Source organism: Halichoerus grypus, chromosome 6 (assembly GCF_964656455.1).
Source record: "Halichoerus grypus chromosome 6, mHalGry1.hap1.1, whole genome shotgun sequence".
Classification (NCBI taxonomy): domain Eukaryota; kingdom Metazoa; phylum Chordata; class Mammalia; order Carnivora; family Phocidae; genus Halichoerus; species Halichoerus grypus.
Genome location: NC_135717.1, coordinates 51,758,701 through 51,786,693, shown reverse-complemented (window position 1 = coordinate 51,786,693; position 27,993 = coordinate 51,758,701). Strand labels below are relative to the sequence as shown.

General features: G+C 38.8%; 1 protein-coding gene across 1 annotated transcript; it reads right to left on the bottom strand.

Moving 5' to 3' along the window:
• On the bottom strand, positions 1-27,276 carry SEC61A2 (SEC61 translocon subunit alpha 2). Its single transcript, XM_078075136.1, has 12 exons — positions 27,131-27,276; positions 25,021-25,088; positions 23,894-23,959; positions 18,089-18,167; positions 13,070-13,201; positions 12,837-12,946; positions 7,739-7,892; positions 6,601-6,761; positions 6,066-6,263; positions 4,249-4,440; positions 3,699-3,775; positions 1-1,123 (listed from the first exon to the last, which is right to left on the bottom strand). The coding sequence occupies exons 1-12, from the start codon at positions 27,135-27,137 to the stop codon at positions 937-939; spliced, it is 1,431 nt and encodes a 476-aa protein (XP_077931262.1). The 5' UTR covers positions 27,138-27,276; the 3' UTR covers positions 1-936.
• Between the last annotated feature and the right edge of the window lie 717 nt (positions 27,277-27,993).

The window sequence follows — 27,993 nt, the reverse complement described above, 5'->3', positions numbered from 1 at the left end:
TCATTTCATATCCGATTTTATTTTTCCAACACAACTGAAAGTTTTATTAAATAAAGTTTTATTTTCTACTGTTTACACCCATGTTGCTGCTGTCACGTACAACAACGTACACAAATTCCTAGCATGAATTACCCATTGTTCACCCCCACTGAACCACAGACATTGCGTGAGAATTAGAGCTTTGCTTTAGGGATTTAAAAAAAAAAGAAAAGAACTGGGGCATCGTATCTGGAAAGAGTATTCTCAAGTGATGTGTTGGAATTCGAAGGCATAGCCAATACAGTAAAACAGCACCGACTGCTGTCACTGGGAAGAAAGGAATGAAAACCAGGAGGAGTAATTACAAGCAGGGGTTTCTAGGACCCGCTGGAACTGAAGCCCCACGTGGCCCATGTGGGCTGAGGGGCAGCTCTGAGAGGGGCCAAGTCGGGGGGGGGGGGTGGAGAGGGAGGGTGGGACCGTGGATACGAGGAGTTAAAAAAGTATAAAAAGTTAATTATATCTAAAATACAGATTAGATACAAATGTTCCAGAACTCATTAAATAAGCTCAAAAATACTGGAAAGTGGCAATTTGAACTACATTTATTTTTAAACAAGTGGGGGGAAGAGTGAGTGTTCTGAATGTTGTGTGCAAAACTGATCCACACCACCGTCTGGCCGGCACAAGTGAGCAGGGCACGGCAGCTACACTGCTTTCCAGCATCACAGGCAACACTACACGGACGTTTTCGAACGAATAATGTAAACTTTAGTTTTAAGGCAGCCGGTACTCATGCTGCACACAGGCTCAGCTCGGCGCCCATTTCACAAATGGGCCAGTGAGCACGTGAACACAAACTGTGAGGGAAGAAAAGGGGAACCAGCGTTACTGGACAAAAACAACGTGTCAAAAGTATTCTCCCTTTCACACACACAAGAAGAAATACTGGAACATCTAGAAAAACAAAGCACCCATCCCACCGACTTCAGCCTGTTCCTTGACAAAAATTTCAAAATACTGATAAATAATAGTGACCGCGAGCAGGATGCCGGTGCCGGAGCCGATGGCCCCGAGGAAGTCGGCTAACACCGACAGGGCGCCGATGCACAGGCCACCAAACGCGGCCGCCGTGGGGATGTACCTGCAAGACAGAGCCTCAGTCAGCCAGCGCGGGGACACGGGAGGGGACACGGGATGCTGGTGTGTCATCGGCACACTACACCAGCGGGGGGGGGGGGGTACCATCTGTGGGATGGCGTACGTGTCCCACACAGTGCTGACATGCTGATGGAGACTTTGTGACTCAGGGAAGGACGGGACCCCGGTTTCCAGAAACCAGTCAACAGCCAAGAAAAGCAATACATGATTTTTATGGCAGAAGGCTAGAATCCTCAACAGATTTAAGTATTAAAATGTGTACTGTTTTAAATAGGTCATCTTTAGCTCACTCTTGTAGATGAAGAGTAAATTTCAAAATGCTTTTTAAGTATCAAATTTACGTGACAAGATATGGATGATCCTCTTTTACGGTAACTCAATCTTGGCTGCACGTTAGAATCACCTGAAGAACTCTTAGAAACAATGGGATTGTGTTCAAAATACTCCAGAAAGAAGGGGGGAGAAAGCCTGGGGGAGATGGTGGATGAACAGGAATGGCAGAATGAGGCTAACTACTGAAGCTGGACACAAGCTGGGGACCTGGAGGTTCATTCTACTACTCTCTGCAACCTATGTGCGAAATAAATAAAAAGTTTACATAAAAATACAAGTGCCTTTCAACCAATGGCTCTGGAGCTGGATATCCACATGCACAAAAAGAAATCTGGATCCCTATTTCACACTAAACACAAAACAAATTAGCTCAAAGCGGTTCAAAGACCTGAATGTAAGAGCTGAGACTCCTAATGGAAAACAAGAATAAATCTTTGTGACCTTGGGGTTAGGCGATGGTTTCTTAGATAAACACTAAGAGCAGCACAAAGCAACCAAGAGAAACTGAACCTCATCTAAATTTATAACTTGTACATCAAAGGACACCAAGAAAGTGAAAAGACAACCCACAGAATGGCAATAAAACATTTATAAATCATATACCTGAGAAGAGGCATATCCAAAATATTTTTTTTAAAGAATCTTAGAACTCGGTAACAAAAAGACAATACGATTAAAACAAGCAAAAGATCTGAAAAGACATTTCTCCAAAGAAGATACACAAATAGCTAATTAAACACATGAAAAGATGTTCAACGTCATTACTCATCAGGGAAATGCAAATCAAAGCCACCAAAAAGCTGCCACTTCCTACCCACTATAATCAAAAAGCACAAAGTGGTGCTCGCAAGGATGTGAACAACTGGAAGCTTCATCCACTGCTGGTGGGAATGCGGACCGGTACGGCCACGCTGGAAAATAGCTGCCGGTTCCTCGGTAGTTAAACACAGAGTTACTAGATGACCCAACAAAATTCCACTCCTACAGCAATGAAAACATGGCCACACAAAACGTGTACAAACATGTTCTTAATAGCATTATTCCTGACAGTCAAAAACTGGAAACAACCAAAATCTCCATCAACTGATGAATGGATAAACAAATGTGATTTAGTATATCCGTATGATGGAATATCGTTCACAAATAATGCATGAACCCTGAAAACTTTATGCTAAGTGAAAAAAGCTCTTCACCAAAGGTCACAAGTCCATTTATATGAAATGTCCAGAAGAGGCAAATCTGTAGAGATCAAAACTAAAAAGTTGGCTCGGGGGTGGGAGGTAAGATAGGAATGGGGAATAACCAATAGGTACAAGGTTTCTTTCTGGGTGATGAAAATATTTCTGGTTTGTTTTTTAAGTTGTGTTGTGTTTTGTTTTGTTTTGTTTTTAGTACTCTCTACACCCTATGTTGGGCTCAAACTCACGACCTGAGATCAAGAGTCTCACGCTCTTCTGAGCCGGCCAGGCACTCCGGTGACAAAAATGTTTTTTAAATTACACTGTAATGATTACACACTCTGAATATACTAAAGAACACTAAACCATATAATTCAAATGAATGAATTACATGGGATGTGAATTATAGCTCAATAAAGCTGTTATCAAAAAATAAACTAATGATGGGATCCACCCTAGACCAAATAAATCACAATTCCTAGAAGTGGAACATCAGTACTTTTTGTAAAAGCTCCCAGGGGGCACCTGGGTGGCTCAGTCATTGGGCGTCTGCCTTCGGCTCAGGTCATGATCCCGGGGTCCTGGGATCGAGCCCTCCATCGGGCTCCCTGCTCCGCGGGAAGCCTGCTTCTCCCTCTCCCACTCCCCCTGCTTGTGTTCCCTCTCTCGCTGTGTCTCTCTTTGTCAAATAAATAGATGGAATCTTTAAAAAAAAATAAAAATAAAAATAAAAAAATAAAAGCTCCCAGGTGATTTTATGTGCAGCCAGACAACGAGGACCTCCAATCAGGAATATTTTAAATACTGGGCTGAGCAGTGAAGGGAACACAATTTTAAAAAATAATTTAGATGTCAACTTTGATGGGGAATAATTTTAGAGAACAATTCAGTATTGTGTTAAATTTTGCTTCTTCTGTGTGAAGTAGAAGAAAGATGCTTCATATTCAAACAGGATAACTAACGTGACAATAAATTAAAGATTGAAAAACCAAATACATGTATACGTACACACACACACACATCAAAGATTAAATCTCATGACCTTACCTATTAAGCTCATGAACCATAGAGGTATCTCTGTGGCCCCTCATTACCATTTGCTGTTCTTTAAGCTGCTTAGCTACCTGCCAAGAGAAAAACAACTTATAAAATCAAGCTATAAATATTTCACTCTTTACTACCTACCAGGTTCTGTGTGAAGTGGCTTTCCACACACCAGTAAATCAAATATGAGACCGTTAAGTAGGCACTATCATTCCCATTACACCTGAGGCTTAATGTTGCACACCACCTATTACCCACACATTAAACCAGTGTTTCTCAATCTTTTCTATTTTTCACCTCCCTAAACAGGAATTAAATACTAAGGAATAAGAATTTGTTGGGTAGGGTTCAGCTTTGGAGGGTTCACAAACCACTGTAAAAATCTAAGAATTTTTCCACCTTCCAGAAACCAGTTTTTAACCCCTTAGGGGTGATATTACCTCATTATTAAGAATGTATGACTTAAAAGTTTAAATTACAAAAGTAATTAAAAGTGTTTCAATTACCATTTTGAAAATAAAAACGTTTATTTTCAAATGCAATAAATACTTACATCTTTGGCTGAGGAACCAGACACCTCTATCCATGTCTTAGAAAAGAATGCACATGATCCCAACATGAAGATGATATAAACAACCACATGGACAGGATCCTCAAATATGGCGCCCATGGACTCGGGAGGAGAAAGATAGTAACAAAGGCCCCCCACCGGGTAAGAACGAGCAGGTCCTCCCCCACTGACATCCTACATAACAAGAATAAAAAGGATAGATGGTCAACCCAACTGGTCAAGATACATTTTTATGACTTTTCAAACTCCTCAAAAATTACAACAATACTTTAAGCTCAGAGCACCTACAGCTAACAATTCTATGTAATTTAAAGATTTACTTTTGTGTCTAATATCTTCACTCCTTCAAAATTATATAGTGAGCATCTATTATAAAAAAGACACTGGGAATTTATTACTAACAGAAGAGTGATCTTTTAAAAACCAACATTATAATACATTTACCAAAAAAATCTCTTCTTTTCCTAAAGACAGGAATATCATTACATTTATTGTCAATCTCTGATTACATTTAGAATCTGAGACTTTCTGCACTTTAACTATACAAGAGTATGCTACATATTTTTTCACTTCCAAGTATTCTATGAAGAACACAATCAATGGAAATATTGATGGACGACTAACAACTCACTGCCTAAACTTTATATGTTTTGTGTAAGAAATAGTCCTTTAATAAATATTTATCAGAGGATTTTTAGCCAGACAAACATCTAAGAATTTTTATAGTAGCAGAACTGGGAACAGTGTAAATTCTGGGGTTCAGGCGGTGTGAAAGCAATTTCTGGCTGCAGTGATTACAATGTCTAGTTCCTGAATACATTATTTCAAACTGATTTCTTTACTGTGCCCCTAGAATCACTAATCCCCAATCAAAAGTACTCTTTATAGACATAATTCAATTTCCCAGTAATTCTCTCATTAAAAAGGAACTTAGTTAAGATCACAACACTATCTATATACAGCCACTCAATGCACTTATTGCTATGCAATTATTACAGTAATAATTACTGATGGATTATTAGCTCTCAAAGGGAGGGACCGCATCTTCCCTCATCACAGGCAATCACATTTCCGTTACATAAGCAGAGAAAAAGTACTATGGATAAAGGGAATCCTATTTCCTTCAACTAACACTCAAGAGTACTGTCTTATCCTGTTAAACTTAAAAAAAGGGAAAAAAAAAAGACCTTTAGCGGAAGCAGAAAGATAGGTCACTGTAACTTACAATGTAGTAGGTAGCACATTAAGATAAATGCAAAGAATAAGCACCGTATTTCAGAAATAATGACTATAAAAAATAACGGTGAAATATAAATTGTACAATTACATATTCTGTAAAAGAATAAAGGATCATGGTCTCTTTTAATTCTATAGTTTTAAGGGGGAAAAATACTCCTTGGTCATATGACAATTTAAACCAATTAAAATTCGATCTGACAATAACTCACACTTCAGTAACAATGGGGCTGGACTGCTTTGGAAGAAGCTATGATGACAGGATCTCTAAAGGGAAAGTCAGAAAGTGCTGGATTCTATTTCTGGTAACTCTGTGCTCTCTCCATATAGTAATCACAGGCCTATCTCTAGCCCAGTTAACACAACTAGTTTATTGCCACCCAGGCCATGAAAGATGGGGGTAAAACGTCTTTCCAAAGAATTATAAACTCTGCGACAGGGAAGTGAATCTGAACATGTTATAGCAACTGCTTCAATTATGGCTCATCTCTTTCAGTTAAAAATATAACCATGAAATGGAAATTACAATAAATACGAATGCTTAGAATAAATAAAATACTCACAGCCCACTGTCCTAGTAAATTTACTAAAAAGTTGCCACTAAATCGAACAGACAGCATCTGGGAAATAACATACAGGTTTGACACTAAGGCCGACTGGAGAATAATGGGAATGTTCGAGGTGTAGAAGAGCTTGATGGGATAGCTACTGTACTGTCCTCGATACCGGGCCGACTTGATGGGCAAGTCAACACGAAATCCCTAAAAAATGAAAATGAAGAGGAAGTAAGAGTAAGTGCACAACTCAAGTAAAGAACACAGATGACAGGCAGAACAATACACTGGGGAGTGTGAGAAGCAACGCCAGCATTTTCCCTGCACCCCCCTCCCCCCACACACACACGCACACACGGAGCTCCTGTTCTATGCCATCACCACCAATATTTTGCACCTCAGAGTCGGAAGAATAGAATTATTTGCTTGACTAGACTCTGCAACACTGACCTGTTAGATACTGACATTTCGAATGGCATTCTTTTCTTTAAGAGCACAATAAAAATCCACATTCCACCAATTTCGGTGAAAAAAGTATACATACCTGAAAATATATAACAACGGCAAACACAAAAACCGTAGCAATGAGGTTCATGAGATTGGGTAAGTTCTGACGATAGAAAGCCTCCCTTAAAGCACGGACCTTGTCTGTCCTGGTGGCCAGTAAGTGAAAGAGCGCTATGACTGCACCCTCAAACTCAGTACCTGATAAATCAAGAGAGAAATTCACTGTAGACTCTTTCTCCAAAGCTGTCCCAAAGATCAAACAAATAACCTTGAACCTCCAGTACATGGCAGAAAATAGGAGTCAAAATCATTCATCAATGTTTACTTTATAATACAGCCATGTGTGGAGCTTCCAAAAATCTTCACATCATTGAGGCAAATGTATCTTTTTTATTAGCACAAATCTCAAGTTTTCTCAAGAGACTATTCTTGACGAAAACAGCCAAATAGAATAAACCTAAGCAAATATTTAGGTCATAATGATTTGCCTCTCCTTTACTTTAGGGAAGGGAAAGGAGTATTTTTAAGGAGGGGGGAAAGCAACAGCAAAGCAGAATAAAGATGTCAGACTCAAAAGATCTATGTCACTCTCTCGAGCTGGCTTTTAAGTTTATTTTACCAAGAATACTAGTAAACCATCATTGCTCTTTTCTTAAGGCTGGGATCAGTTTAGACGTTAACCGTTATGGAGCCTGGATGGCATTTGAGATAAACGGAGATGGGTAAGGGGAAAGACAGAATGCAGGATTTCAAAATTTAGTTGCTATTACAAAGCCAAGGAGAATAGCAGCAAAAGTATTAGTGCTCCCTGATGATACAATAAATAATAGCGTTTTCATTTGAAAAATCTTAATCCACTACCTTTTTATCCCCCTGGGAATGCGGAAATAGGTCAATGACTTCTGCAGCAGTGGCTTAAGCAAGTAACATTTTAAAAAGCTGTTTGCAACCACTGAAATTTTCAACGAGCAGAGGCTAAGACTTAGATCTAATTCTTTCTGAAGTATTGTTTCATACTCCACAAATCTCTGCTGCTCAACTCTTGAGCAGTTAGCATCAGGTGTCCCCTGGGACGGCAAACCAGGACGTTTACAGGCACGTCCTGCTCTGTGACGGGTTACTCTCCAGCACACACCCAGCAAAACTCGTGCAGTCGCAGTCACTGTGCAATGTACCTCTGCCAGTGTTAATAGTAGTGGGACTAAAGGCCTTCCAGACAATGGTTTCACAGATGTTGGTGGCAATAAAGAGGGAAATACCAGACCCCAAGCCGTAACCCTTCTGTAGCAGCTCATCTAACAGCAGCACAATCAAACCAGCAACAAACAACTGTGGGGAAAGAAATGCAAGTAAGCTGAAGCAAGAATAAACTCAAGAAAGGGAAAGAGGAACACCATTGACTACTTGCAAAGTATGGGCATTTTTAATATTAAAACCTAATTGTTGCAATAGCACTGTGAGGATTCTGCATCTTTTTAAACCCCACTTTAGTCAGAAGTCAGTTCTGCAAGTCAGAGGGGTGGAAACATTGCTACATCATAAAGCAGACATTTCAACCTTTAAAGCATATTTATAAACCATCTGAATAGTTTCTCTTACAATGTTTAAGTAAGGCCTATTGAAAAGCACACTAAAAAATGTTCAAACTTGTTCAATTTAGGACAGCAAAAAACTGAAAACATTCCAAGCAGTTCCAAGGAAGAGAAAGACCAAATGAAATATGGTATAATAACAAGACACAATTGTATACTGCCACTAAAGGAAAAGTATGTAAACTGTGCTGATACATTAAGGTACTCTATGTAATACTTTAACACATTATATTACATATACAGTTACCATTGAACAACACAGGTTTGAACTACACAGGTCCACATATACACAGATTTTTTTTTATAAATACTATAAATGTATTTTCTCTTCCTTCTAATGTTTTTAATAATCTTTTCTCTAGCTTACTATATCATATAAATATGGTATATAACATACAAAATGTGAGTTAATCAACCATTTATGCTATCGGCAAGGCTTCAGGTAAACAGTGGGCTGTCAGTAGTTAAGGTTTGAGGGAGTCAAAAGGTGTATGTGGTTTTCAACTGCGTGGGGGGTGGTCAGCGCCCCAACACCTGTGTTGTTCAAGGGTCAACTGTAATATATAGAGAAAATAAGTCAAAAAGAGAACAAATTAATATGTATAGAAATTATAACAATGTCAAAAATGCACTCCATACCCACAGCGACAAAGACTGAAGGTAAATGTGAAGTCAAGGATTTGCCAGGTTCTTAAGCTCATCCTTTTTTAAAAAATAAAAGCATACTAAGTTTAATTTATGTGAAATTGAAAATTCTTAATTTTCCTCTTGGAGAAGACATTTCCGTAAAAGTATGCACCAATTAAAAATAATCCATAGCCTGGCAAGTGACCTCCCCAGTCATGTCTTCCCTGCACTGCAGTAACCTCATCAAGAGGGGAAGAAAATATGCTTCTACGCCTCCAACCTCACACCTGTCCCCATTTTAAAAACCCCATCCTACATAAGTAAGGAAATGCCACTTCCAATGCATTCTGCCCAGCTCTGAAGCCTCCCACCCTATTACTTACTCAGTTTGCCTGACATCCCCTGTTACAAAAGAGAGCAAACAAGCTACAGTCCACCATTTTAAGCATGCTTACCTTCCGCAGTGGTTTTTTTTCCTTAACTGTCATTTCAGTGGTTGTACAGAGCCTAAATGGTTTATTACAGTCTTTTAGTTTGATTTTCAAAGGATTGGAAAAAGGGTACAATTCTTCAAACTTCTAAGAGTGCTCATGAATCCTTTACTGTTTGAAAACCAAGTTTAACACTTTGACAAGATAAAAGAGAAGTTAGGCCTTACTACTGAGATTTTACTTTGACCACAATTATGTAATAAGTAAATAAATACTCCCGATCAGAAAACCAACCTTGTGCAGGGAATAGCAGCTGTCCACAAACTATCAGCCCACCAAAAAGTCTGATCATGGGCTTCTGATTAAATGGCCTGTCCAGAGTCATAAAGTCATTCTGAAATACCTGTAATTCTCCAAACCCCCTGTTCAGACCAATAACCATCAGACTACAGGGTGATTCATGTATGTCCTGCAAAAATCAAACTCGTATTTTTCTAACTGGCATAGAGAAGTCTAAATGAGAAATGGTTTCTATAATCAAAAGAATAAGATAAAAGACAGTAAAAAGCATGTGAACTATGCCTCCGAGGCGGGAGACGCTGAGAAACCAGGAAGTTACAGCATCTCGTTGACTACAACAGTGAGAGAGACTGAATGCTACCTGCATGTGCTTGTGGAATGTGCCATACCTATAAATCTCTAAATTAGGCACAAAAATAACTCTTTACATTTCAACTCTGTTTGTGCATGCGTGCGCACACACACACACGCAACTGGACAAAACAATACTTACCTTTCCTATGTGCCATGCACACTGATATTTTCTATTCTGTTATTTTAATCAAGACCCACTATTTAGATTTCAAATCTCACTAGTTCAAAGACATGACCACATGAAGGAAACAAGAATAATTAAGGTGAGAAATACCTTACCTAACAGCATGCAAACAGTTTTCAAAGTCTATGTTTCTGGGTGAAACACACTGATCCAATCATCTCTCTTCAGTGTAGCCACATATTTTCAATGTTAGCAATGCCTTAAAAGACTCACTACCCACCTATGATCAAACACATTTCTCTATACATTAACACTGAAAGGATTAACCACAAGTATTTGTATGCCAGAATTTCTGTAAAAAAAAGTATATATATCCATTTATTTCATTCCTGGAATATAACTATTCCTTGACTTCTGATACTGGGGGGAAAAATTAAAATAGCTTAACTCTGTTTTTATATCAAATTCAAATTTGTAACGACTCCACAGGAGTCAGTGCTTTAACCCACAACTGGTCAGATGAGGTTCTTCAAGAATCCAAAAATACCTTACTAAAATACTAGAAAAATTGTACTGGAGCATAATGTTCTAAGAGCTAGGTGCCAATTCTGTCTTTTAACAATCGGGGTTATTCTGGGGGCGCCTGGGTGGCTCAGTTGGTTAAGTGTCTGTCTCTGGCTCGGGTCATGATCCCAGGGTCCTGCGGTTGGGCTCCCTGCTAGGCGGGGGTCTGCTTCTCCCTCTGCCCCTCCCCCGCTCATTCTTTCTCTCTCTCTCTCTCTCTCTCTCTCTCTCTCTCCCCCCCCCAAATAAATAAATAAAATCTTTAAAATATATATAAATAAAAATCGGAGCTGTTCTGAACTACAAGCTGCATAAAGCAAAGGCTATTATAAAGAAACAAAATAAGACAACAATTGATGCATTGGTATCAACAATGCCAAAAGCATGTGGAGAGATCCTAAGCACTGAAAGACATCCAAATCAGTTTTCAGAGGATCTTCTCTCCCCAAGCCACAGCAACTCTTCTTCTTCTAATTCTCAAAGGTTATAAATTTGCCAATCAGGGTATTTTTTAAAATGGAGAAATAAGGACAACGTTATGGGAACTTACTAGGGCTCAGAAACCTACCAAAGACTGATAATCCATTAAAAATTCCTCACCTGGTCAAAAGACAAAATATTTCCATCTAGTTAGAAGAGCCCCCACCTTGTTGTTAATGACACCAATAAATACTTGAACAACCCAATTCTCCTTGTTCTAATCATACTCACTACATGATCTTACTTTGATCTGCTTCCTATATAAGGTTTCTCATTAAAAAAGAATGGTCAACCATGCCAATCTGAAATGGTCCTATTTCTCAATGTATATAAGTTGGTATTTCACTTTTATTTAAAAATATTTTTCTGAAATTAATGCTTTGACCATTTAAAAAAATGTTCCTGGGGCGCCTGGGTGGCTCAGTCATTAAGCATCTGCGTTCGGCTCAGGTCATGATCCCAGGGTGCTGGGATCGAGCCCGCATCGGGCTCCCTGCTAAGCAGGGAGTCTGCTTCTCCCTCTCCCACTCCCCCTGCTTGGGTTCCCTCTCTCGCTGTGTCTCTCTCTGTCAAATAAATAAATAAATCTTTAAAAAAAAAAAAAATGTTCCTAAGTGAATCCTAATTCCATAGAGTAAGCAAGAAGAGGCATTTCCAAAATAACAAGGACTCTAGATGCTGTGTTTATCAAACTTCTTTTCAAAATCCCATAAATAACTATTACATAACTTAAGTACACTCCATTCTTGGGTAGCTTCTCTAAATGATTTTTAAGGACCGTACATTAGAGAAATATCTTCTAAATTTGACACACTTTGAGATACTTAGTACAGGGATAATTATGTTGGACTTTAAAAGTTTAATTCCAAAGGGTCTGTTTTTAAAAATCCATGGAATATATGTATACAGGTTCATGTATTTTACTAGCTGTGAGATATTATTTGTAATGCCATTATTTTGTATACTAACAAAGTAAAAAAATACTGTTAATTAAACTATGACAATGACTTATCACAAAGAATTTTTATTTTCTATTTACAAAGAAAATATTTTAGACCTACACACAGATTTTACCATCCAGCCTGTTCTGTGCCTTTGCATACACACAGTGACTGTTCCATAACAAACCAGAGACTTTTGCAGACATTTTAAACAGCAACTAATCTCAAAAACATGTTACACCAACAATGCACATAACCAACTGATGCAATGAATGTGTGAACAGCTCTAACAGCTGACACACACATGCAGACAATGACTACTCTCACAACTGCTGCCTGGCTGACAACAAACGTGGGGCACTATCCGCTATACAAAAAAACATCCTGGGCACCTGGGTGGCTCAGTCATTAAGTGTCTGACTTCAGCTCAGGTCATGATACCAGGGTCCTGGGATCGAGCCCCGTATCGGCTCCCTGCTCAGCAGGGAATCTGCTTCTGCTTCTCCCTCTCCCTCTGCCCCTTCCCCTGCTCCGGCTCTCTCACCCTCAAATAAATAAAAATCTTAAAAAAAAAAATCCTGACCTCAGAAACATCAAAAAGTAAAAAATGTACATCTAAGAATCAGTGAAATACAGTTGATCCATAATTCCTTATACTATGCAGCAATCAGGCTATTAAAACAAATTTTAATTTTTTTATATCAACACAATTTATACATGTCACTTCAATAATCAAAATCTTATAATTAAACAATTCAAAAGTAAAAAAACTAATGTATCAACCACTTAAAGAGTTGTTAGAAAAGAAAAAAGGGATCAAACTGTTTTGTTACCTGCAGATGAAAAACTGAATTTCTTACCTGAATAATGATAAGGAGACAGATGCCAGCACCCATTTCAGCAGGATCCCCATACATGCCCGTCATGACATACACAATGGCTTGCCCAATGGTAATGATCATACCAAATACTGACAAAAATTGGGGGAGAAGGAGTACATGCTTACAACCAAAGACAAGAAAGACTAGAAAAATATCTTTACCACAAAATTCTCAAATTTGGAAAAGACTCTTTAAGTGTATTAATAGCTCACGTTTCTGGGCTCCATTGAATAGAGCTCTATCTTTAGGTGTGTCTCCAACTTCAATGATTTTGGCTCCAGCTAACAACTGCATAATCAAACCAGATGTTACAATTGGGGAGATACCCAATTCCATTAAAGTTCCTGTAAAGAAGGAAAAAAATAAATAATCTTTACTATACCCAATGCAGATTAGTTTACAAGTGTTGAAATCCTTCATTATGTCTATTAAAACACATGCTCAAATGTTAACAGGCATATATTCATTCTTTAAACATTGATTTATTAACACATTTATTTACTTTTTTTTTTTTTTTTTTTTTTTTTTTAAAGATTTTATTTATTTATTCATGAGAGAGAGAGAGAGAGGCAGAGGCAGAGGGAGAAGCAGGCTCCCCACGGAGCAGGGAGCCCGATGCGGGACTCGATCCCAGGACCCTGGGATCATGACCTGAGCCGAAGGCAGACGCTTAACCGACTGAGCCACCCAGGCGTCCCTTAACTTATTTTTTTTAAAGATTTTATTTATTTATTTCAGAGAGAGAGAGCATGAGAGGGGGTTGGACCAGAGGGAGAAGCGATGCGGGACTCAATTGCGGGACTCCAGGATCATGACCTGAACCGAAGGCAGTCACCCAACCAACTGAGCCATGAGGCGCCCTATTTACTTCATTTATTAACATAACCTTGCAACAACTCATTGAGTCAAAATTACTATCCCCAAAAAAGGTAAATTTCTGTAAATTCTAAACTTAAAATGTTAAATCCTTTGAAAGAAATCTTCCAAAATTTCTGTCCAAATCATTATTTTTAAAACTTACACTGAACATTTTATTTTAATGCAAAATAAGAAGTACATACCAAGCCTGAGAATTAAATACCAAGTTAATAAAAAAAATGACATTTAAGAATGTTTGTGACTCTTCTAATTCAAATTCTAAAATTACATAGAGAGTCATCTAAATCAATGTTGTAGAACATTTAGTGAGTGGCATGAAAAATGTTCATGACTTAGTGGATAGAAAAATAAAAAATTTGGAAAATAGTATTACAGTTTGATTTCAGTTAATACTTAGGTGGAAAAATAGTTTCCTGATATTTTAGTCAGGTTGTCAAGATATGGTTATTTTTACCCAGTGAGATTATTTTTCTTTCTTTTTGCCTCTCTTAAGTTTTTGGTTTTTTTTTTACAGAAAATACATATTGTACTTATAGTGAAAAATAAGAAAACCAAATATGCCAGTGTACAAGTTAACATGTAAAACAAGTAATTCTACATCATCAAGAATATGTTTCCACTGGTCATTCTGTCATACCACAACCTTAAATCCTGGCTTTTATAAATGTTGAAAAGGTACCCTTAATATGAGAAGAGATTCCATCCTAGGAGGATTCTTCATGTCTTCTCAAATACTTCAACAGTAAAAGGTAACAACAGTTCTATTGTTAAAACCAGTAGGTAGAGAAGTAGGTAGGAAAGTAAACATTTTTTTTTAAATCAAATCACAAAATTTTAACTGTCAAATGGATCTAGTCTGAGAATAAATACAGTCAAACTTTGATGACAATTTCATATAAGAAATATGGCACCTCAAATCAGTAGGAAAAAGGATAAGTGGACCTTACCAAATGACTGGCCATTTATAAAAAATCACGCCTGCATTTCTTACCTCATGACTTACATCAAAATAAAGGCCCAATGTATAGAAAATTTAACCGTAAGAGACAAACGACAAAAATACTAGAAGTAAGTATGCTTATCATCTTGGAAAAGAAAAAAACTTTCTAAGCATGACAAAAAAAACCTAGAGCCCACAATGAAAAAGATAGATGCTATGGTTAGATACAACTACGAAAATTCCACGTGGTAAAACACTGCATAAAAGTTAAAAAAAAAAAAAAAAGGGGGGCAGCATAAAAGTTAGAAGAAAAATACTTGAACACAAATGAGATTTCCTCCAATATGTGAAGAGTTCTTCCAAATCAATTAAAAATGAATAAACCAATAGGAAAAAAAATTTAAAAAGGAAAGAGAGAGAACACAGTATGGCTGCTCCCAATGACGGTCTTTCTCAGGAAATACTGACAGTACAGGACGGGACCCCCACACCCAAATCTGAACTATGTAACCCTGACACTCTAACCAAAGCTCACTGAGCCCGGTGTAAATCCTGTAGTTTTTTTGAGCTAAGAACCGAAGAACCCAGGAATTTGGGGAGCTAAATCCCAAAGAAAAAGTTCCCAATTCCTGCTGCCAATCTAAAGCTGCCCTGGTTTTCTCTCCCAGCCCAGGCTTAGTTGTTCTACCTCCTCTATGGAGTCCAAAAAATAATCACTACCTTTCTAATAAATTCCACTTTTGTGTTTAAACCGGTCAATAATTTTCTATTACTTAAAACAAGTCCACTCAGAAAAAAATTCAAATATTCAATAAAAATAGAAGATGATGTTCAAAGCTCGCCAATACATAAAGAAATACAAATTAAATAACAGATACCAATTTTTACCTGTCCAACTTCCAAAGACTAAAAAGACTAGTAATATCCACTGTTGGAAGAAAAATGTCATTCTCATATACAACTGCTCAGTGTATAAAATAATACAAATCAAATTTTTTGGAAGTTAATTTAGCATTATTTATCAAAAATTTAGGTGTTATGTACCTTGCACAGTTAAACTTCTAGAAATTAATTCTATTAAAAAATGACAGGAGGGGCGCCTGGGTGGCTCAGTCGTTAAGTGTCTGCCTTCGGCTCAGGTCATGATCTCAGGGTCCTGGGATCGAGCCCTGCATCGGGTGCCCTGCTCTGCGGGAGGCCTGCTTCTCCCTTTCCCACTCCCCCTGCTTGTGTTCTCTCTCTGTCAAATAAATAAATAAAATCTTAAAAAAAAAAAAAAAATGACAGGAGATAGCATTACAGTGATAGCATTCATGGTAGCACTGGTTAAAATGATACAAAACTGGGGAAAAAACTAAATGTGTGACAGAAGAGGACCCTAATGGCCTAGAATCACACTTAAAGGACCCTCCTTACTTTGTCTCTAAGCCCTTTATGATCTCTTGGACTCATCTGCAACACCGTGTTCTACCTCATTACTCCTTTCTTTTTTTTCTTCTTCTAGCCACACTGACTCCTCATCCTTCCCTGAACATATTAAGCACGCTCCCATCTCGGCGCCTGAGCACATGCTATTCCCTACAATGTTCCTCCCCCAGATCTTCACATGGCCTTCTCTCTCGTGTCCTATAGGTCTCTGCTCAGATGTCCCTCCCCTCACCCAAAATGTACTTCATGTAGAGGATATCTCCCCAAATAGAATAATATAAACTCCATGACAACGGGGACATTGTCTTGATCACTGCTCTCATCTCAGCACCTAGCACAAAGATTGCCACAGAGTAAGAACTCAAAAAAGACCTGAATGATTAAATAATTCACGACATATCCATAGAATGGAACAGTATATAGCCTGTAAATGAAACAACTCTTTCAAGAAATTGAGTAAACACACTAAGTAGAATAGTTACATAATTTATCTTATTTTTCAGTTTAAAAAAAAAAAAACAAGCACAGGGGCGCCTGGGTGGCTCAGTCATTAAGCGTCTGACTTTGGCTCAGGTCATGATCCCGGGGCCCTGGGATCGAGCCCTGCACTGGGCTCCCTACTCCGCGGGAAGCCTGCTTCTCCTTCTCCCACTCCCCAGCTTGTGCTCCCTCTCTCGCTGAGTCTCTCTCTCTGTCAAATAAATAAATCTTAAAAAAAAAAAAAAACAAAAAAAAAACCACAGTTGACCCTTGAACAATGGAGGGGTTATAGACACTGACCCCCCCCCATGCAGTCAAAAATCCACGTATAACTTTTGACTCCCCCAAACCAAAAACTTAACTACTAATAGCCTACTGTTGACCGGAAGCCTTACCAATAACATTAACAGTCAATTAACACATATTTTGTATGTTATGTATTATACACTATATTCTTGTAATTAAGTCAGCTAGAAAAGAAAATGTTATGAAAAATGTCCTAAGGAAGAAAAAATACATTTAAAACACTGCACTGTATTTATTAAAAAAAAAAAATCCACATATAAGTGGACCACACAGTTCAAACCTGTGTTGTTCAAGGGTCAAAAAAATATAAATTTATATATGTGAATGTATATGCAGAGAAAAGGTCTGGATAGATATTCACCAACCTATTATCTTCCCAGGAGTTACCCCTGAGATGCAAGACTTTCACTTTCAGCTTTATATAAAACTGCATCAAATTTTGGTGCATTTTTTAATGATTAACCATTATTTCTATTTTAATCTAAAAAAATTACCAACAAAACCCCTCATGATCCAGTCCCTATCTCTTTAGCCACTGCCTTATGCACATGGGCTTTTAGCTCAGTCTTCCCTCTCCCATCGCTCCCCATATTGAACTCCAATTCAAATGCTATTCCAGTACTATCGCCTCTGACACTGCAGATCAGGGTCTTTCAGGCCCATGCAAAACCCATGGACCAGACTGCAGAGGGTCCATGAAGCTCCAAAGGTTTACGCAAAATCTGTGAGTGTGAGTGTATATGATTTTTTCTTGGGAGAGTATACATAAATTTAGTTATATTCAACTAATGAATCATTAAACATTATATCAAAAACTCATGATGTACTATACCTTGGCTAATTGAATTTAAATTAAATAAATAAGTAAATAAAGTAATACTATACAAAAAAAAAAATTTGAGTCTCAAAGAAAATATGACCCATAAAAGGATGGAGGACAAAGCTCCAGACGGTGCTATCACTCCATTCTCTGTTGTACATCTACACTCTGTACATATTTCTATTATTACAATACACACAGTGTTTTGTATTTATGTGTTGGTCTCTTTTCCTAGGCAACGGGTTTCTTTTACCATATGCTCCCCACCCCTGTAGACATCAAAATAGTTGTTTCCACATTTTCACATCTACTTGATGTCAATACTAATGTCTCGTATGGAGGCAAAAAAAAAGAAAAAAGAAAAAAAGAAGTACATACCTCTGTTGGATGCAAGAATAACTCTCATCCAGTAGAAAGGATCTGCAGAATCTGATGACATGATTCCAAATAGTGGTATCTATAGTATTACATAAAACCGTTTCTAAAAATGCATTATATAAATTAAGTTGTAACTTAATTCATACTTCTTTTACTTAATATTTGCAATACTTAAAAGAAAAAAAAAAACCACTACTTCTCATGTTCTGTAACAAAACAAGCGTACCCTAAAGGAAGTTTTTTAACAAAAATAAAAACAATAGAAATTACTACTTACACAAATCTACTAGTACACATACCTATCAGGATGAAGATTTGTTGCACAACAATGTGAATACACTTAACACTACTGAACTGTACGCTTAAAAATGACTAAGATATAAATTTTATGTTATTTTTTTTACAATTAGAAAAACACCCCATCAGTAAATTACAGGATATATCCATCCAGTCACAGAATAATTTTGCTAAGCTATGGGTACTAATGACAGCCACAGTCACACTCCAAATGTAAGACTGAAGATTATTTATATATACATATATATGTACATGTATATATATATAGTGGAATATTATGCAACCACTGAAAAGCAGCTTAAAGAAGCTTGTAATAGCACAAAAGAAGTGCTTATGTTGTAATACCAAGTATGACACTGTGGTTCTCAACGTGGGGCAATTCTGCCCCCCAGAGGACATCTGGCAATATCCAAAGACATTTTGGTTGTCACAACTTGAAGGGAAATGCTACAGGCATCTAGTGGGTAGAGGTCAGGGATGCTGCTGAACATCCTACAATGACCCCACAACAAAGAATTAACTGGCCTAAAATTCAGTGCCATTGTTGAGAAACCCTGCTATAAAAAGAAAGGTACAGAATTATATAAATGAAAGTTCAATACTGTAAAAATGTGTAAAAGATAAAACTAAGTGTAAATACATAAAGTCCTGAAGAGTAATTATCTGTAGGTAGTAGGATTATGGCTGACTTTTTCTTTATTCTTCTCAGCATTTATCAAATTTTCTATAATAAGCGCATATTACTTTCTTATCAGAAAGAAAAAGAAACTCTTCACTTCAGAATGTTTCCTATTATATGACCAACGTTCAGGACACAGCACCTGGTCATACCCCTTCCCTCACCATGTGGGGATCAGACACAAAGAAAAGTACATTTCCAATTTCAAAAACCTTCTTTATACAAAGCTGATTTTTTTTTTAAGTTCCAAAAGATGCTGCCAACGATTCTGAACAATCCATCTCGTCAACCTCACCCTTTCTGGACATCTGGATTTATTAGCTGGGTAGCAAAACTGGTGAAGCAAGAAGCATGGATATTTTATGTACCCTAACGCTGCAGACACTCTTCAGCTAGTGTGAGAGACAGGGAGGAAGAAGTTACTGTATAAAAACCAATTAACACTACAGGGCAGTCCACATCACAATATTCCCTAAGTGGGAGAGAGGTCAATCAGTCAAATTACTCTGCTTAATTGCACCTGACAGAGATGGCCATTACCTCCACAATTAGATGATTTGTGGGACAATGAACAAGAAAAAGTCAGCCAACTTCCCCTAAGTAATGGCTTAGACAACAGGATTTTCCTGAAGACAACAGGATTATTAAACTCAGTGTCTGATTTTATTCCTCTCAGTAAAATGCGTAGCTATGGGTTTATGTACAATAATAGTTGAGCAGCAACTCCCCAATGCATAAGAAAACACACTTTTTTTTTTAAAGATTTTATTTATTTGACAGAGAGAGACAGAGAGAGAGGGAACACAAGCAGGGGGAGTGGGAGAGGGAGAAGCAGGCTTCCCGTCGAGCAGGGAGCCTGATGCGGGGCTCGATCCCAGGACCCTGGGATCATGACCTGAGCCGAAGGCAGACGCTTAACGACTGAGCCACCCAGGTGCCCCAAGAAAACACACTTTTTTAAACATGTACAATAGTAGAAGCTAACAAGAGTGAAAAAAGCTAAGGAAAAAAGGGGTGCCTGGGTAGCTCAGTCGGTTGAGCATCCGACTCGATCTCAGCTCAGATCTTGAGATCAACTCAGGGTACTGAAATCAAGCCCCACATTGGGTTCCATGCTGGATATGGAGCCTACAAAAAAAAAAAAAAAAAAAACTAAGGGAAAAGAAAAAAATCCATAAAGCAGCCAAAGAAGAAAAGGGATCGTGAACTTGAAGCACTGGTGGTCATGGGGGCGAGAAAACTTCAGACAACAGAGAAGCAGAGAGCCCAGCACGAAGCTGCTCCAAACGTCAGGATGGGAAGGCAACACAATCCTCACAATTCCCACAACATTCCAAACCTGAAGAAGAGCAGGCTGCACAAATAGCCTTATCTTTTTGCCTCCTTTGGTTAGAAGGGACTAGAAACAGCAGCTGAGAAGAAATGGATGAGAGAAGTGAGTAACAGGGCTCTCTCCTGGTGACAATTACGGGGCCACCGTGAGTTGGGAATGAGGGATGATCTGAGGTAAGCAATGGAACAGCCTTCTTCAGTCACCTGGTGAGAACCACCTCGGAAGAAGAGACAGCTGACCCAGGTAGCAATTACTGCACTTATCATACCATATCTCACCTCCCACCACTCCCTCAAGCTAAAGAAAACTGGGTGAGGGGCGCCTGGGTGGCTCAGTCGTTAAGCATCTGCCTTCGGCTCAGGTCATGATCCCAGGATCCTGGGATCGAGCCCCACATCGGGCTCCCTGCTCCGAGGGAAGCCTGCTTCTCCTTCTCCCACTCCCCCTGCTTATATTCCCTCTCTCGCTGTCTCTCTCTGTCAAATAAATAAGTAAGATCTTTAAAAAAAAGAAAGAAAACTGAGTGAAACAGGAGACCCCAAACCCTTTTAACTGTGGCTGGGAGGGGAAAATAAACCTGTCTGAGATTCAGTGGAAAGAGAATCAAGAAATCACCAGCACTGGGCAGGACTGCCTAAACATGAGAAAGACATGAAACACAGCGTGGCAACTACGCAATTATACTGCAGAAGAAAATAATAAAGTAACATAAAATGCACAAATTAATTCATTGCATGAAACAGTTGTGAGAAATACCACACTTTTTGAGTGACACAGTTGCTATGGTTCTTGGGTTCTAGCAGCCAAGCTTAAAATATTTTACTACCTAGCCCTTCACAGAACAATGTTTGCTGACCCTTAGATTAGAAGATTCAATACTGTCAAGAAGGTAATTTTCTCTAAATTTATCTATAAATTCAAAGCAATACAAATCATAATCCCAGCAAGCTTTCTTACAGAAACTGACAAGCTGATTCAAAAATCTATACAGAAATATGAAGAACCTAGAATAACCAAAAACCACTTTGAAAAGGAAAAACAAAGTTGAAAGACTTTTACAACCTGATTACAGGACTTAATATAAAGCTACGGTAATCAGTGTGACCGTAACAATGGAATATACACGTATGGAACAGAACAGAGTACAAAAATATATCCATACTTATGCAGTTAATTGATTTTTCAACAAAGATGCCAAGATAATTCAATGGAGAAAGAATAGCCTTTTCTGGCTATCCAAACAGAAAAAAATGAACCCCAACCTTACTTACACCATACACAAAAATTAACTTGGACTAGATCACAGTCCAAAACATACAAGCTAAGACTATAAAATATTTAGAATACAGGAGAAAATCTTCACAACCTTAGAAGATAGGAAACAAAAACCATGAACCATCAAAGAAAAAAGACACACTGAACTTCAAAATGAAGGATTTTTGCTCTTCACAAGATAATATGAAAATGAAAAGGCAAGCCATAGACTAGGAAAACATAGTCACAGTACATTTACCTGACAAAGGACCTGTATCCAGAAAATATTTTAAAATGCATATAATTCGGGGCACCTGGGTGGCTCAGTCGATTAAGCATCTGCCTTCAGCTCAGGTCATGATCTCAGGGTCCTGGGATCGAGCCCCACATCAGGCTCTCTGCTCAGCAGGGAGTCTGCTTCTCCTTCTCCCTCTGTTCCTCCCCCCTGCTTGTGCTCACTCTCTCTCTCTCTCAAATAAATTTTAAAAATCTTAAAAAAATGCATATAATTCAATGAGACAATATAATTTTTTTAATGGGCAAAATATTTGAAAAAGAAACTTCACAGAAGATAAACAAATGCCCTATAAGTACATGAACAAATTGCTCAATATCGTTTACCAGGGAAATGCAAATTAAATTTAAAACCACACCCAGGAGAATGACTAATACTAAAATGCTCAACACTAAAATGCTCAACAATACCAAGGGCAGGCAAGGATGGGAAGTAACTGGAACTCCTATACATGACTGGTAAAAATATAAAACGGGACAACCACTTAGAAAAAAGTTTGACAATTTCTTATAAAGCTGAACCTGTAATTACCATACAACCCAGCACTTCTACTCCTAGGTATTCACCCAAGAGAAATGAAAACAAATATTCACAGAAAGTCTTGCCCAGGAATGTTCACAGCAACTTTATTATAGCCAAAATTTGGAAACAACCCAAATGTCCAACAACAAATGAAGAGATGAACAAATGGTGTATAGTCATCCAGTAGAACACTCCTCGGAAATAAGAAGGGATGAATTACTGCTCTACCAATCACATGGACAAATCTCAAAATGCTCATGATAAAGCCAGATGCTAAGGAATGATACTGTATGATTCCACTTAGATGAAATTCTAAAAAAAAACAAAACAAATCAAATTATAGGAACAGAAAGCAGATCAGTGCTTGCCTGACACTGGGGGTGAGGTGGAGACTGACTAAGAGATTACACAGAACTTTCTGGAGTGACAGAATGTTCTGTATCCACTGAGGTAGTAGGTATGTGGGTGTATGCATTTGTCAAAACTCTTCAAAATGTACACTTAAAAAATAAGTGTATTTTACCATACATAAATTATACCTTTATAAATCGGATTTTTTTTTATGGAGGGGAGGGGAATTTCTAAGATGTTAAAAATAGGTGGTAAAAATATGGATGATTATTCTTTTTTTCTCTCTACTTCTCTGTATTTAAAAAAAGTTCTCTCCCCCTGATCACCCAAAACAATTTTAAACTAAGTACGGTTTATCTTAATGACCAAATGACGAAATCACTCTACTCTTCAAAAAAAAATACATTTGGCTTTTCCCCAGACTATGGACTTAATCTGCTCTACCACTTCCTAATATAATTTTTTTTGTACTTCGTTATATGTATTTCAATAGCTCTTCAAAATCCTCAAAAAACTTGCAACTAAATCATCTAATTTAATCCTCACAACAATCCTGTGACAGGGACAGGTCACATTTTATCCTCATTTTGTGAACTTAATCTCTGCAAAATATTAATAAAAAGTATCACTGAGTTCTGTCAATTCATAAATACAGTATATCACTGGGGTTCTAAAATTTGACTTTTTGGGATATTTAAACTAATACATGCTATTTACAACATGATTAAAGGCCAACAAAATAGGGAAAAAATATTTGCAATGTATTATGTCAAAGCTTTAACACTTTCATATATAAAAATCTGTCTTAATACGAAAAAAATCAAGAAAAAATGGGTAAAGATCATTAACTGCACACTAAGAGAAAAAAAGAAAAAAATGTTCAAACCCACTAATAAAAAAAAATACACAGTAGGACAAGATAACCATTTTCATCATCAACTCAGATTAAAAATAACAATGCTCAAAATAATTCAGGATATTTATTATTTTAACTAAAATAAATTTCTCAAATTGCAACCAATCAAAACCCTCCAACAACAGCATAGACACTTAATTAATATTTTGGTTACATACCTGACAACATACTAAGAAAATGAAGAGAGTTATGGCAGTCCATAGTACCTTCTCTCTAAACTGGATCTACAACAAAATAAGGATGATCAATCAAAACCAAGAAATAGCAAATACAAAGCAAAATTCCACATTAAAGCATAACATTCTGCATCATGACAGGTTCCTATTATTTACTATTAAGATACTCTCATCTAGTTATTACCAGCTAAAGCAAACAGCTCAACTTTTCAAACATAATCTTTACTTTTCCAAAAATGAAGTAAATTAAATACAGGCAGGCCTCATCACACTGTACTTTGTTAACTGAAACCAAAAAGGATGAAAAGCAAGACACAGATCCAATATGCATGCATTTCAGTTAACATAGCATTGTGCAAAGCGTGGACTGCCCATGATAATATTACATGAATATTTCATGGAATATGAAAAGCTAGAGCTTCTTGGGATTCCTAACATGTAACTGAAACAACTATTTTTAAAACCTCAAAGCAATTAAAAAAAAAAAAACACTTCTAAATAAAGCAGTAAGTTTAACAAGTTTTACTTATCTCTTTCTACACACCTATTCCTGTTAGTTTTGTGAGATATCAAAAGCACAGAAGGGAATTGGCCAGTGTGGGAATAACAATATTTCTGAATTTAAATACCTGAGCTCCAAAAGTGCACAATGACTGAGGAATAATCTGATGCAGTCATATTATTTTCTGAATGCATTTCTGTGATTTTTCTGTGTATCGAATGATCAAGAAATGGGAGGTATATACTTGCACAATTGTAATTCATTTATGTAAAACAGTCGTATTCATCAAAAGTGACCCAGCAGACTCAGTCATTCACAGTGCAGCGGGTCACTAGAGATAGGAGAATATCTTATCTAACACAGAGGCCAAAGAAACGCTTGGTTTGGAAATGTCTCAACTTAAAGAAAAGTCATTTTTAAAACCAGAAGATAATCTATCTAAACTGGTTTAAACTAGTTTTACTTACTTTGTGCTTCTTGCAAGAAGCAGCAGGTACTATTTTCTCCAAATACACCAGAAAAGGGTTGGGGACAGTAAATCAATCTTGCTAGTTCAGTAGAATAAGTCCTTTAGCTACCCTCTATATTACCAAAATGTTATACTTACTTTCCTTTCAGGTTTCTGAATTTCTGGTAGAACTGCACAGAAAGGTTTGATGACTTCTAAAAATTTGACTGTTAAAAAAAAAAAGAAGAATGTCTGTTACAAAGTTTTTAAAAAGAGATGTACCTTTTTACAGAAACACATACAAACGTTCTCTAACTTTTAATGACGATTCATCCCATTCCTACCTCCAAAAGTAATCACAGCGCTCTCCATTTCAAATATATCGGGGAACAGAAATAATCAGGGACAAAAGAATCCAAAAGATTTAAGGGTTTAGTCAGTAGAAGCAAATACAAACACCCTTCTACCATGATTTTGCTTCCTCATGCTTTTATCCAGCCCTTTTATATATAAAGAAAAAGAATAATTCCATAAGCATCACTACATCAAAAAAAAGCAAATGCAGTCTACTATGTTACCCCCACGACAATGCACTATAGACAAAAATAAGACGTATCAGGGGAGAAATACAGGAGGAAAGTATAATAGGAAATGGGCTGAAATTGCAGGACTTAATTTAGACTGAAAGATGATGAAATGCATAAGTGAGAAAGATCATGGAATCATAGAGAAGTCTGTTTTTTTTTTTTAAGGTATTCAATCTCTACTTAATTTCACTAAGTCAACATTCATTGCTTGGTTGCTCTCCCACATAATGATCTTCAAAGTACTCGTGTATGTAGGATAATCAGCCCAGAAAATGACCATGACATTTCAAGAGAAAGTACTGCTTTTCCAGATAACTCATTATATATCAAAGTAAGACAAACCAAGGTTCTTTAAGGATAGACACTATATTCTGGCATAGCTTAAGTCAATTCCTGCCAAGGAACTGGAGAATGAAGATGATATTCTCTCAGTCTTTGCCAGCGTCTGTAATGTGCAGAAACACAAGAAGGCTGGTTCAACCAGCTAGCTATTAGTTATGATCATCTTCCCCTACAGACGCTGGATTCTGCATCCTAACATCATGACATTGTTTTAAAACTGACCTGAGTAATTACACTTAACATAGTTAGCCAAAAGCTGATCTCATGAAACTTCTCAAAATGATGTCAGTCACCGATGTCTGACAGAAGAATTCAGAAATTCCCATAGGCAGATACTCATTGCCCAAGGGCCATTTTGGACTATTTGGAAAGTAAACCTGAATTATAGAAACATTCCTCTCTAATGCAACACAAATTATCAACCACGTCAGGAAACTTCCTAGACTCCTTACCCTTTTCCATCCCACCTCAATCTAAACCGCCCTCCCAGATTTCTTGGCATTTTAGGATCATCGGTGTTGGAGAGTTCATGCTTCTGTCGGCCACTTGTCTATTCTTGTGTTGCAGAATGTCACCGATTACACTGTGTAAATTCAAGGTCAGGGGTCTCCTCTACTTCCTTTCTAAATGTCCACTAGTTGGCCAAAGGGTGTACCGCTCAGGCTTGCACTTAACCATTCATCCAACAAACATCTGAACAGCTATGTAAGTATATACGTGAATGCATGTGGGGTTGAGTGTTCAGGAGATGGCCCTCAAAGATCGCCATAATTCAAGGCCTGGTCCCTAAGGCTTATACAACCTTACACACAGTGAGTTTTCAGTCAACGCTACAAAATAACTGAAAATTTTAGGGAAAACGCTATGCTGCCAATCGCACTTTCCTCCCCTAAAATACATGCCTTGCATCACTTTTTTAAAAATCGAAATAAGCCAGAGAGCTTTATTCATCACAACTAACATGCCAAGGAAGGGTGACTTGGAAATAAAAATATGAGCTTCCTAAGCTCCTGAAAAATTCGAAGCGGTCCAGGTTTCGCTCGGTTCCCTAACTCCCCGCCCCCAAAACCAATGGCTTCCCCTCGCCGTCCTCCGCTCCCCGCCACCTAGCGAGCGCAAACCCCGCGACTCCGGGCCCGGGTCCCCGCAGCCGGCCCCGGCAAGGCCGCACCGCCGGAGGAGCCTTGGCGGAGGCCCCCGGCCCGCACCCTCCGCAGCGGCCCGGCGCGGCCCGCTCCTCTCCGGCCCCCGGCCTGGGAGACCCCAAGGCGGACGCCAGCCCCACCGCCCGCAGCCGGTCGGGGCCCGGAGCCCAGCGAGAGCGCGCCGCCGCTACTCACTGCCCATGGCGGCGGCTGGGGCGGCCCGGCGGGGCACGGCGGCCTCGGCGCTGCCTTCGCTCGGGTCCCACGGCTCGGGTCTCGCCGCCTGCTCCCGACGCGCTCCTGGCTGGCCCCGCGCAGGCTCCGCCCCGAGCCACGTGACCCGCGCGCCCGCCCCGCCCGGCCCCGCCCCCCAACGAGGGCCCGGCCGTTGGCAACCTGCGCGGCGGACGTCCGCGGGTTGCCATGGTCACCGCCGGCGCTCCTGTGGGCGTGCTCCAGCTCGGCGGCTGAGTCCAGGAGCCTCCGCAGGATCGCCGCGGCCGGGCCCTTTCCTGCCTGAGCTCTTCTCCGAGCTCGCTGTCAAGCAATGCCCGTTTCCTCGGCCTCCTGCTCCGGCCCAGGCGTCCCCGGCCAGGACCCGGCCAAAGCGGCTGCCCGAGGGTCGCGGGCCAGGGTTGCGTCCCTGAGTGTGACCCTAACAGCCCTTTTATTTTGCTCCCCCCTTATCGGAACTTCATGGAAGTTGTCAAAAATGTGTGACACTCTGTCTATAATTAATAGCTTATGAACTCCGCACTATCTCTTACGTGTGCTCTTTCTTCAGCTTCTCCGATAGACGGAGATCAGCATTTTGTCCCCCGTTATGCCTTCTTGAACAGCGTGGCATAAGGGAAAGCAGTCTTAGAAATCAGCCTACATTTTAATCCCTCCTCTCCTTCTTAATGGCTTTGGGCAATTAACCTTTCTGAGCTACATCAGTAAGATAAGGGTAATAGCCACATCCTACAGGTGTGAAAATTAAAGGACGAGATTGACACACAGAAGGCCCTCAAATGTATTCTCCTAACTCAATTTTAAACCCCTGCAATGTAACTTCT